Source organism: Plasmodium coatneyi, chromosome 12 (genome assembly GCF_001680005.1).
Source record: "Plasmodium coatneyi strain Hackeri chromosome 12, complete sequence".
NCBI lineage: Eukaryota > Apicomplexa > Aconoidasida > Haemosporida > Plasmodiidae > Plasmodium > Plasmodium coatneyi.
Window position 1 is genome coordinate 3,665,992 of NC_033567.1, and position 12,716 is coordinate 3,678,707.

General features: G+C 37.5%; 2 protein-coding genes across 2 annotated transcripts; one reads left to right on the forward strand and one right to left on the reverse strand.

The window, feature by feature from the left end:
• Positions 1-1,386: 1,386 nt before the first annotated feature.
• PCOAH_00044850 (putative membrane protein) lies at positions 1,387-3,104 on the reverse strand (the record flags this gene model as incomplete). Its single annotated transcript, XM_020061269.1, has 2 exons — positions 1,387-1,861; positions 2,002-3,104. 2 exons carry the CDS (start codon positions 3,102-3,104, stop codon positions 1,387-1,389), a joined length of 1,578 nt encoding a protein of 525 aa, XP_019916331.1.
• Positions 3,105-4,553: 1,449 nt separating this feature from the next.
• On the forward strand, positions 4,554-10,208 carry PCOAH_00044860 (Uncharacterized protein; the record flags this gene model as incomplete). The annotated part of the gene is made up of 22 exons (XM_020061270.1): positions 4,554-4,850; positions 5,013-5,145; positions 5,341-5,482; positions 5,661-5,739; positions 5,868-6,047; positions 6,183-6,235; positions 6,401-6,459; positions 6,572-6,790; positions 6,907-7,017; positions 7,194-7,297; positions 7,558-7,773; positions 7,875-7,945; positions 8,056-8,126; positions 8,240-8,337; positions 8,505-8,581; positions 8,686-8,764; positions 8,921-9,106; positions 9,207-9,264; positions 9,393-9,502; positions 9,752-9,892; positions 9,954-10,044; positions 10,180-10,208. 22 exons carry the CDS (start codon positions 4,554-4,556, stop codon positions 10,206-10,208), a joined length of 2,604 nt encoding a protein of 867 aa, XP_019916618.1.
• Positions 10,209-12,716: the final 2,508 nt, after the last annotated feature.

Genomic DNA, 12,716 nt, shown 5'->3' on the forward strand with positions numbered 1-12,716 from the left:
CCAATATTTAACAGAATGAATGGGAAAAAAAATGCCTTTTTTTCCTTTAAATTACACTTGCACCATGTTACCATTCCCACATCTTTCAAATGTGCTTTCATAAAAAAATATATATTTTTTTTTTTTTTTTGCATTTTAAATGGAGGCACATTTCGTTTACACTACAATGTATATAATGTTCATTAGGGCACCTTCGACAAGAAGGTTTCGAGAAATATTTGTTTGTTAATTTTAGGAGCCGCAGTCCGCACGGCGTTTCGTTTACAACGCGTGTGTTGCTCCTTCGGTGCGCCCTTTTTTACGACACGTTATACATTGTTATGTATTTTTTCTTTTTTTTTTTTTTAAGTTTCACATTTTTACCTTGTGTAAAAACGAACCAAACGAAATGCGTAAATGGAGAAAAAAGCATGTGCTCCTTTGCAAGAAAAACCAATTTATTATTTAACATCATTAGAAGCGGTCTTTCGATATGGTCGCTTTAAACCGTGGCGGAAATATCGATTTGTCGAAGTTGGCCATGCATAGCATGCTTGGAAGGGGCACTCGCTAAGAAAAAATTTGAACTGCTATGTTTAGCCCTTTTTTTTTCACAATTATGGTGCGGTTTCCCTTTTTCAACAACCCTCTGCTATTTTTTCAACCCATTTAGATTGGCGAAGTGATCTATTTGTGGCTAATAATTCATGGTGTGTATAAAAATGGAGCGTTATATGTGAAGGGGGTCATCCACACCGCTGTTGTGACCTTTCGATGAAGAGGAAGAAAAATTAGATAAATGAGCACACTGGAAACCCGCTTCTGTTTCGCCTATATGCACCCTTCAGATAGTTACACACATATGAATGTAGACGCGCTAAAACCTTTTGGCATAAGGAGCACTTTCTTAGCATAGCCCCAGTGTGCATGTAAGAGGTGTGCTAAACGGGTTCACATCAATGTCGACCATCCAGAGACGACAGCTCATTTTTCCTAATTTTTCTGCGCATTTTTTGCTAATTTTTTTTTATAATTATGGTGAAGCGAAGTGAAGGCTCGCACAAGTTTATCTAAAGACAACTAATGCGTAATGAATGCTAACCACGGGGGGCAAAAAAAAAGGAAAATAAATTTCACCACAAGAATGAGTGATGTGCTCATAAACAAATGCAAGACATTAAAAACTTAAAAATGGAAAAATTAAAGGAATCATTGCCAAGGGGTGCAGGCGTGGGAAGAGGATACTGGGTCGAACGAACGTATATGTGCACGTGCGTGTGATGGCATAAAGGGAGAAAAATGTGGAAAATCAAAAAAGTAATAAATACAGGTAAGGTAGCTGAAATAGTGGGTCGCTGAGGCAGGGTGTCGAGACGGACAAGGCGCACGGAATCAGGTTAGCGCGCGCTACAAAGGAATGGGGAGCTGCTCTTTTCGAGCACAAACAGAGCGAAATATGTAGAAAACACAATAAAGAGAATACGTTGTGAGGAAAGCACACAAAGCTATGCATACTAAAAACATTTGGCCATTAGAAAACAAAACAAAGCTTTTAAAATGTTCGTAAGTCCTCTTGTTCAGCAAGACCCAATAGAAATCGTTGTAGTCATTCTGCTTGTACTCCTTGTAAACTTTGGATCCTTCGTTGAAATCTTCGATTAAAATATAGCCAATTAAAAAACAAAAAAAAAATAAACCCATGAAAATAAACCCCATGAAGAGCTTAAATATGCGTTCGCAGAAGCATTGGGAAAATATTAAGAAGAAGATTAGTATCAGGCTGAAGACGTAGAGTACTAATCCTATGATGGAGAAGAAGAAGATGCCGCTGCAGACGAAGATGCATGCCAGGGTGATGAGGTAGGACATCGAGGGGACGTACCTGCGGGGGGAGGGAAAAGCGTCATGAGGGAGAGCATCTCCTTGAATAGCGAGCCCACAAGTGGAAATAAACATGGTGCAAAATACTAGCAAACATGATGCACGTGTATGTACATATGGACGTGCCCACTCAGTAGTTACATCAACGTAATCGCCATGGAACTGGTCGACGTTAGTGTGGCCCCTTTGTGAATATAAATGAAAGACATCATCAAGAGGGAGGATGCTAAAATGAGGATGTTCCTTTTTTGCAAATCGTCTATATAATCATCCAGCTTAGCATTAGTGTTTTTAGCATTCACACTTTTAATCTTCTCAATAGAGTCCGAATATATTTTAATAATTTCATTTTCATGTTTCACCAAGTCATATTTTAAATTGTTAAAAAGGGATTTATTGTAATGGTCAAAAATTTTCTGAAATTTTTCTGTAAACTTTTTTATTTTTTCTGAGCTAGATATAAACGGGACAGAGTTCTTTTCCATAAATTTGTAAAATTTGTCATAAAGATCAAAGTTGAGACGGACATTTTTTATTTTTTCATACAATTCAAGCAATGTATTTTCCATCAAAATTTTATGCACATTGGGGTCAGACTCCTTTAAGCTGGTAAACATTTTCATTAAATCTTGCTTAGTTAGCTTTTTCAACAGTAAGTTCTTTTTAGTGTCCAGAAAAGATTGGCGATCCTTTATAATTTCTATAACCTTCGATGCATCAAATGTGGATGTATCTGGGAATTCACTCATCTCTTCACTCGCGGCAGATAGAATTACACTATCTGCTGCTTCGATAACAACAGAAGTACGGGCTTCGTCTAAATTATTTATTTTATTTAGGAGCATATAATCTGGGTGGAATTTCAAGGCATCCATTATTCCTATAATTTTTAAAGACGTATTTTTGCTTATCGAGGTAGTGTAAACTCCAGAGGCAATTAAAAATAGGGACACTATAAAGGAGCATAAATATATGGGTCGCAAAAGAGGCTTATAAATGAAATGCCCTAATAAAGAAAAAACAGACAACGTCGCTGCTCCGATTAGGTTATATATGCTTAGGTAGTATATCATCTTATTTTCACCGTCCGCCGCTGCCTTGTTTAGCACGCTCAGCTCATCTTCATTCACGAAATGAAGTAGAAATATGGACGAGCAGAAGATCAGACTGACTCCCTTGGACCACGTTCCTATGGCTGTGTTTTCGAATCCCCCTTTCTTTCCATGGCTGCATAGGAAACACATTCTTCGGGGAAGGGGTGCACGTAATCATGTGTATGCGTATTATACACTTCACGAAAAGAATGCAGAGCTGCATATGCACGTGCGCTGTGGGGGGGAGCTGTTATCCATGCCGGGTTCACACTCCGCCATCGTTTTGCGTGCACCAACTTTACAACGGTGTTTATTCCTTTGCACATTTGCAGCGGTACACACACTTGGGTGAACAGGCGCATAGGCTCATACACGCCGGTGTGTTTATGTCTACATTACCCCCCCTCCCTTCAGTGGGTATATATTTCCCCATTTTTAGCACATCACGTGGAGTAAACCGGGGTCCCCCCACCCACACACTCACACCTTTCTATACATATGCACTTTTTATTGTCTTACTTGAAAGTACTCGGATTCAGTCTACTTCGTTTGCTATTTCCGTTGATGCATTTAACTAGTAGCCTTTTTTTTCCTTAAGGCGATGATACACTCTTTCGTGCTAATTCCTATTATTGTGTGTTACTTTTACGTTTATAGAAAGCGATTCCATTGAGTTATCTAAGCCGCGCATATACATTGGTGTATATACGGGGGGATGTGTGTTTTCGCTCTTCATTTAGGCAGCCCTTTTGAGAAACTCTCCCTTTTTTTTTTTTTTTTTTTTTTTTTTTGCGTTTGTCCAGAAGTGATAAAAGACAAAGGGGAGAAAAAAAAAACATTTTCCCTATATATCTATTTCTCAATTTTTTTTTTTTTTCTTAAAAATCGTCCCATTATGATAGAGCTGCCTCAGTGGAAGCGTAAGTGAGGATAGACTTGTCTAAAGAGAAAGAGCGAAAAAAAAAAAAAAAGAGAAGGCGATAAAATGAAAAGCTGTTAATTATCACTACTGTTGCTGTCATTATAGCTTTCTATATTATTCCTTTGTAGCGCTATAAGGAAAGTGAGCGCATGAGCGAATTACCAAGTGATACATGTAAGCGTCTGTTGAGGGGCCCTAAATGTATATACTGCTTTGTCAAAGAAGTGGCGACAAGTAGACAGACGTTTTTCTAAGCACGCATATGTAAGGGCCCGTCCGTGAATACACCCTTATTTGCCCATATCCATATGTGCGAAAAGGTGTGTACTCATTTGTTGCCCCTTTTTCTACTCCGCTGTATTCCCTCATGAACACCCCCATATGGGAATACGCGGAGCGCTAGATCACAACATTGCATGCGAAATGGGCGTGGCGGCGTGTCGACAAGTCTCCTGGAGAGCGATGTTTATGCAAACACGAATAACGAGTTGCATAATCGCGAAAAAAAATAATAATAAAATAAAATAGTAAATTAGCAAAATAGCGAAACAAATGTATGTGCTTCGTCCTTTTCCTTTTAAATTGTTTTGCTCAGATCGGCCGAAAAATTTGCGTAGAAGACACAATTTTTTTTATGAAAAATCGTGGAGAATAAAAAATGGAAAGTAAAATGAACAATGTTGTTCGCCCCTCTTGCACTACATCGCATTTGTTCCCTCCGTCCGAAGGGTGCACACGCTTATTCTAATTTTGCTCGAAAGAACATACGACTTTATTCATTCACTCGCACATTCGTTCGATCATTCGCTCGTTGTTGCTCTTTTATTTATTTTTTTTTTTTTCCCCTTCATGTAGTACCACGAGAAATTATAAAATGGTTGCAGTACTTAAATCTGCCTTATTCCTTTAGAAATATTAAAAACGCTAGCAATGGCGTAATCGTCGCGGAAATTATAAACATATACCTGCCCCAGGTACGTTGCACTTCCTTTTTGCTTTGACCACACCTGTCACTTTTTCTTCTCTCAGTTTGATTCAATTTTGTCTGCGTCCTTTTTCCTGCATTTTTGTATGCCCCCTTTTTAAAGATTGCACCTGCACTACATTTCCTCTTTTCCTTTTCTGCCCCTTGAAAGACCATCAATATGAACAGCTTAGAAAATGGCTTTGGAAAAGAAATAAAAAAAAAAAACTGGCAAATCATAAAACGAACATTAACAAGTTTAAGCATATATTTCGATGAAACTGCTGTTATTAATTCGGAAAAAAGTAAGGAAGCGCATTGTGGGTTTTGGCTCGGCCGGAGCGTGGGCATAATTTTTGTACAAAAGAAAAAAAAAAAAAAAGAGCGCACAAAATGAGGGGAAGTTGCCATGTGTACACACGCAACCTATGTGTTCATCCATCTAATGAGACCGCAGCTTGTACCCCCAGATGTTCTCACATCTACCTTTTCCCCTGCAGATGCCATAATAAATTTGTTCGTTCAGTTGTACGAACATTTCAATGGGAAAAAAATAAAAAACGAGCTCTACAGCAGTAAGGAAGAAAGTAGCGAGTTGTCTGTTCCGTCATTTGCCAGGTCTACCATAACGCAGAAAGTCCGGTGAGTTTTCCTCCAGGTTCACGCCAATACGTGCCTCCGAGTTGGTTTAACCTGTGAAGGAAGCTTTGCTAAAACTTACATGTTGGTTCATTCTTGTGTTTTTGGGAGACTATCTGCATGCCTACATGAGTGAGTACATATCCTAATCCACGCCCCCACGCACATTTACACTTCTCAGCGAAAGCAACGTCCACGACATTGTCGATGAAGAGAAAAAAATGATGAGCACCTACGAAATAATAAAGAGGGAGGAATACGTAATGTGTCACGAGTTTCATTTATTGTTATTCTGAGGGTGCATATATATGTGTGCACTTCCATGTGTAAGTGCATCTGCAAACACCCCGCTTAACCGCTAATTAAAAACGAATGCTCTTCCTACCAGCAAAACACAATGATGAGAACGCGACAAAAGGAAGAAAAAGAAAACAGCAACAAAATAAAACATAAGGGGAAAAAAACGGGTCTAAATGAGACCTCGATCTTCGAGGGGCTCGAAAAAAGTAGCAGTATCATAACCATAAATGATATTAGCAACTATATGGATTACACCGACATCAAAACGGTGAGTTCTCTACCCCGGTGTGATCATCTCTTCAGTGAAATGGCTGCAAAAATGGTCTATATGAATAGGCGTTATAAAGTAAAACGCACAAAAAAAAAAAAAAAAATTCCCTCGGTTAATGTGCCCCTCTGTTAGCTTGACTCATTCATCAAAGACAAAAACAACTTGAAGTCAGCGGCGTTTATGAAGTAATGGATAGGCAAGGCGTACGCACACAGGCATAATTACACACAGGCGTAATTAGCAACATGGGTGATTACTTGTATGTGCACTTTTAACCCTCCGCTGAGCTAGTTGTGAACGTGGGTTACACCCACCCCGATGCTGCATTCGTTACCGGCACACTTTTTCAGAAGCATGAAATTGACCAACGAGGGTGAATGCCAACCGGTACACAAAAAGGGATACACAGGTAGGACTGCTCTTAACCATGTGGAGAAGGGAGGGCGTCCCTGAAGATGTGCGCAGCAGAGTAGGCACCAAGTATTGCACAGTACTACACCAACATGTGTGCCCTTATTTAGACGAAAACGTGGAGGACATCATAATGGAGGTTCTAGCGGAAAGCTTATCCGATTACAAGATCGAAAAAAATGACCAAAAGGACAACATAAAGGTGCCTCTACGCCCCGCTAACATGAAGAAGGGGGTTTATAAATTCGCCACCTTTGAGCCATACGATGTGGAAAGTGTAAATAATTTGTACGAAAAGTTCTACGCCCTCTGTACCTTAAAAAAGCAAGGTAACGCTTCCTACTAGTTGCTTCTCGATGTAGGCCTGGAAAAGGCCTTTAAAAGGTTTAACAAGCCGCGTCGCATTAAAAATGCCAAGCAATTACGCCCTTCCTCTTTTCCCCAGAATTGATAGACAAAATACTGGACCAGCTGACACTCTTTAATGAGAATTTCGACCTAATCCTGTCCTTGAGGGGGTACCAGTTTTTCCACCTGTGGAAGTTGTTTCATCCAGGTACGTAAAGGAGGAGGGTAAAACATACAAAAAGGGTGCATAACTCGTCTTTACTTACTGTGCCCTCTTTTTAACGAGCGCTTGTCTATATATAGAAACTCGTTTACTTTTACTACGTCTTGTGCTAACCCATCATCCGTTTATTGCCTCTTCTAAAATGACCTTACTTTTTCCAGTCCTATCTAGCGCAAAGTGTGACAGCGGAGTTTTTGCCTCCATTATGAATTATCTAAAGCAGCTCTTGGGTTATCTCAAAATAAACGACACGACGACGAGTGAAGTAAGTGGCGGCGCTTTCTCGAGCACATAGGTGGTGTGCCCATGTGGGGTTGCATTTGAATATCAATTTCTGCGCAGGGGGATGTAGATCCTTGCGGATTGTGTAGCTACGCGGAAGACAACAGTGGCATCCTCTGCGTATTCTTCACTATGCCCTACTACAATTTTTTGCAAACAAATGAAAAGCCTCCCCTCAATGATAATAAGAGAAAAAAAAAAAAAAAAACGCTTTCCTTTATAATGGGGAATTTCTTCCTGTAGATAATTTGCAACATAATATTGAAAGGCTTGTTCGTGCTAGACACCAGGAGGAATAAAAACATCCAAAGTTTCTGCGAACTTATAATTTTGCTGATCAATAACGATAAGCATTCACTGATGAACATTTTGAGGGTGATCAAAGATACCATGTCGTTGGATTTCTTTTACCTTTTTTTGTTGACCCTGTTGAGCAGCCCGGCCAATTCGTTCATACGGGTAAGGAACGCGCAGTTAGAGCAATTGTTGGTGCAGAGGATTTTTATTTGTCTATTTATTTATTTATTTTTATGTGGCCCCCTTTACCTCTGTCTGCACAGCAAAAAGACGTGAAAGACATCTACCTGTACTACCTATTCGCTGGACTCCACACAAGCAGAGAGAACATTATGTAAGAGAATGTTTTACACAGCGGGGCAAAATATGTTGGTTGTGCCTTTTGTTCCTCTGGCACGCCATGACAATTTTTTTTTTATCCTTTTGTTATTCCTCTTCGAGCAGGTTATACACCTTGGAAATGCTAAACATGCTTAGTCTGTTAGATGTCTATCCTGAGATAGTTCACCTGGCCGGTATGCTCACAGAACTACGTCACCTACTTCACCCGCGTGCGGTTACACGTGCCGACGCAATTTTCCAACCTTACAATTTTACATATGCACTCCATTTTATCACCTCCTGGTAGGTCTATTGCAAAATATACTAGAAATAAACAACCGAAATTACGATACCTATTTGTTCACCATTAGCTGCAATGTGCTAAGTAGGATGAAGGAGAATCAGGTAACGCAGCGGGGCCTTACCACTACGATAATGCTTATGGAACATACGCGCAAACAGTTCCGAAATGGATACCCCTAATGCGCAATAAAAAAGGGGAGCTGTGCAATATATATATATATATATATATATTGGTGCGTATGTCCGACTTGTACCTTGACTGTTTACAGAATGAAGACCCCTACAACGCAGAACTGGCGCAGTTGGTGGAAATTTGTTTCGAAGTCTTGAGACGCACCAAAGCGAAGTAAAACGAATGGTGTAAAAAAAAAAAAAATTAAGCACGAGACGTGCATCGCACAAGAAAAACATAAAAAATTTTGTGCACCCATTTTTCCTCTATTTTTCCAGGAAATTGTTATACTTTTTTTTCCTCTACTCCCACAAGATATTGAGCATGGATGACAGTTTTTTTGATCTCTATTTGAAGGTAATTTTGCACACAAAGGGGACAAGATAGAATTGCACGTGCGTAGTACCGAAACGTTATCCTATGCATCAGTGCTAACCTCTGCTCTGCGCGCAGCCACTCACTTCTGCAACCCAATTTTCCCCTTTCTTCATATAACCAAACGGAAATGCACAGCGATACAACGAATTGAGCGACGAGGAACAGAATGTTCTCCTAAGCAACAACATTTTTGAAGCGTCATTTAGGCAAATATGCAGCTGTAAATTTGTCCAGAAGCATTTTTCAAATATCTTTTGCGAGAACCTGAACAAGCTGAGCGAAGAAAGTAATCTGTCCCTTTTACACTTATTATTAACAAAGGTGGGATGAGGAAAAATTATTTTAACGTATCTCTTCCTTAAGAAGAGTGAATTTTATTTTTTACATTTTTCGCAATTTTTATGATTTTTTGGCATGTAAGGGAAAGTGGAAAACTGGGCCGTTTTTGAGAATATTAAAAAATTACATAATGTATAACAGTAAGTGGAAAAAAGAAAAAATAGCGCAAAGCTAATTTGTTTGACTTTTTCTATTTTTCCTTTTGTCATTTTTAAAGTGTTCATTTGCACACTTAAGGAATATCTTTTTGCGAATCTCTAATTTTTAGAAAATATGGAAATCGCCGCATATTTGAATATATACGAAAAGATTTATGAATATACAATTCAAAATGTATTTTTGGAGACTTCCCCCTATTTCGACTTATCGAAGGAGATAGTAATAAATTAGCACCACCCCCATTCTACTATATTGTTGCTTCTATTGTTCGTCTATGAACAAGCGTGTTTATTTTTTTTGTGTGTGTATGCCTCTCTGTGAAGTGGCTGCCTACGTAGAAGCACAAATATGTATGTGCATGCTTGAATGTGTACTTTTGCACAACACTGATAGGGGAATAAAACTGCATGCGGAAGAAGAGGCATTGCGCATTTGCTAAGTATATTCCTTCTCCTATTTTTCGCGCAGCTAAGTTTTTTCTGGTTCTCGACAAACGATGAATTAAAGGCGCAGTCATTCGAGGTGAAAGCAGAAAAAGGGGAAAATGGCGTTTACTGGAAGGGAAAGTTCGCGCCAGATAAACACTCACAATCAAGAAAGGGACGAATCGTAAGCATTGCTTTATTTTACTTAATTTTGTTTAACTCTGTTTTGTACACGCTCTGTGCAGATTTCCCTGAGGCACTTTGAAAATTTATTTTTAGCGAACAAGCATAACTTGGGGCCACATACAAAAGAGTATCTTGCGCAGTTGGAGAAAGGTGAGCCATGCAAAAAAAAGAAAAAGAAGAATCCCCTAATTTTATGCCTTCATTTTCAAAGTAAAATTGCGACCATATAGTGCTTCGTGCAAAATAATTACATAACGAAATTGTGTGAAATTATAATTTCTGCAGATGCCTACTTGAAAAAATTTGTCCATTGAAACGGAGGACTTTTTTTTTTTTTTAATTACCCTCGAAATGGCTCAAGATGACGAAATTCGATCGAAACAGTGAAAAAGAAAATTTTATATTTTTAAAGGCGCACTTATGAACATTGAATTTATGGTATGCTAAACGGATCAATTGGAAAAATCGCGTAAAAAATTACACGAATATAGCAGAAAAATTAATTTCACTGTAATGTGATAAAAACGGAGTACTAAATTTATTGTTCTTTTAGACCCTTATTTTATTAGCATTTTTTCGTATCCGATGTGCACAGATGATACTTACGCGCGAAAAGGGGCACACGTGCTCGATCGATAATTTATTATTTACATGCGTATGTGTACAAGCAGGGAAAGCTTATGCTGCCGTGCAAAGGCGTCGGAATACACATCATTGATTCCGACCCCGAAATAAATATCCGAAGAATTCTTTACAAGTGCACTGTTGATAAAGCAGGTCAAGCCTAAATTATTTTTTTTTTTTTCAAAATGGTGTTCAAAAGAAAAAAGTGCTTTATAATGAGTAGTAAACACTCTGAAAAGGGGATAATTATTGAAAAACATTTTTTTTTTTTTCTCAAAATGGCAGTTTCTATTTTGATCTCCATTCATGTTTTATATATGTGACGCATTTTGCCTATGCAAGGCGGGAAATTACCATTATACAAAAAATAGCGCAGTAAAATTAATGCAATAATAGTTCCCTCGTTTAGTAAACAACAGTTTCCATTTTTTGGTGTGAAATTTGACGCAATGCAATTATCGAACGCAATGGAACAGAAAAAAACTGATTTAAAAGAAAAGGTGAGAGAACTATGCTCCATTTCGCAAAAGAAGAAAGAAAAAAAAACAAGGAACAATCTGTAGACGCTTTTGAAAATTGGTATACTTCGTAATAGGGAAAAAAGGTAATCAATGCATAATAAATACGTAATTCATTTAATCCACCTGTGTGTATATTTGAGGGGTTATATTTCCTTACGGGGCTAGGCACATTTTTGTTTTATTTTCCCAAATTTTACATCAAAAGACCTAAATTTTTTAAGGGATAATATTGATTTTTTTGAATGGCTTCCCTTTTGCTATATTATAAAGGACAAAATTGGCTTAAATAAGTTGGAAATTCGCAATTTCCTTTTTCCTTTTTTAATCTAAATTTTCTGGTAATTTTCGAAAGAACAAAACGAAACAGAACAAAAAGGGTAGTACACGAATAAATTTACGCAATGGTTTTACAGTGATATAATGGGAAATGTCGCGTGGTATGCTCTTTTTTTGTATATATATATTTTTTTTTAATTTTAAATATATTACACTTTGGTGATGGTCTATTTTGACAGAATTAAAATTGGTTTACGTGTTTCATGGGTGAAAATAAAACGTTTTAATCCCTTTCTTTTTAGCAAAACTGGTATTCATGAAATCACGATTGAAGAAGGAAAAAATAATTGCTTTGCATTTACCAGTTGTTACATATTATGAGTATAAAAAACGCAATTTTGCTTTGCCTAATTTACCTTACCATTTTTTAATTTTTAAAATCAGAATTCGGCATCCACTGGTTACCATTTTTTAGCTTTTAGGAACGATAAAATTTTCCTATACTTAAATTAGCTTGGCAAACAAAACGAAAAATATTTTTACATGTAAAATATACATGGCGGTAAGTACACGATTGAGTAATGTACACTGTTTATATGCAGAATTGATCGTCCATGGCAAAAGCGCAAAAGGAACAAATTTTCTGTATGTGTTGAAAAAAGCCGGTTTTAAAATTTAAATATAGAAAAGACATCGGAAATGCGTGTTTCCATGGAAAAAAAAAGAAATAGATATACATATTTTGTATATATGTGTATATATATATATTCACATTTGTTCATTTATTCATTCATTTATTGATTTTTTCGCAAAATGCTTTGATTTAAAAAGAAAACAGAAAAGGATTCTTCGTTTAACTGAGCCCCCGCACATAGTTACTCATGTATATATATATATTTTTTTTTTTTTTCAATAACGGATGAGCATATATAATTCGTTTTTTAAATTGTATGCGTTTGGATTATTTACCGTAAACATTTGTACATATATAGATAATTATATCCAATGAGATGTTTTTGTATATTTGATATTTTCATATGTAGATTATTTCAAATTTGGAAATTTGCGCACTTCTTTGCGTTTACCTGATGGATAAATATATGTACAGGCATTCGCGCAATTGTAACTTGTATTATATTATATACGTACATTGTATGTATTTACGTTTGGTCTGCGTTGGCATACATCGTTTGCGCAGCCCCTAGTGCATATATATACCTGGCGTTAGACTTCTTATTAATGCCCGTGTACATTTATATATTATATATGCATATATATATGTGCAGTATGCCGCGCGTAGATCACGGCAGATGGTAGCAGATCATACGCATTTACACGATAACTCATTTGTACATTTGTATATTTGCACGATTGCCCATATGTCCTTTGCACGTGCTCGTA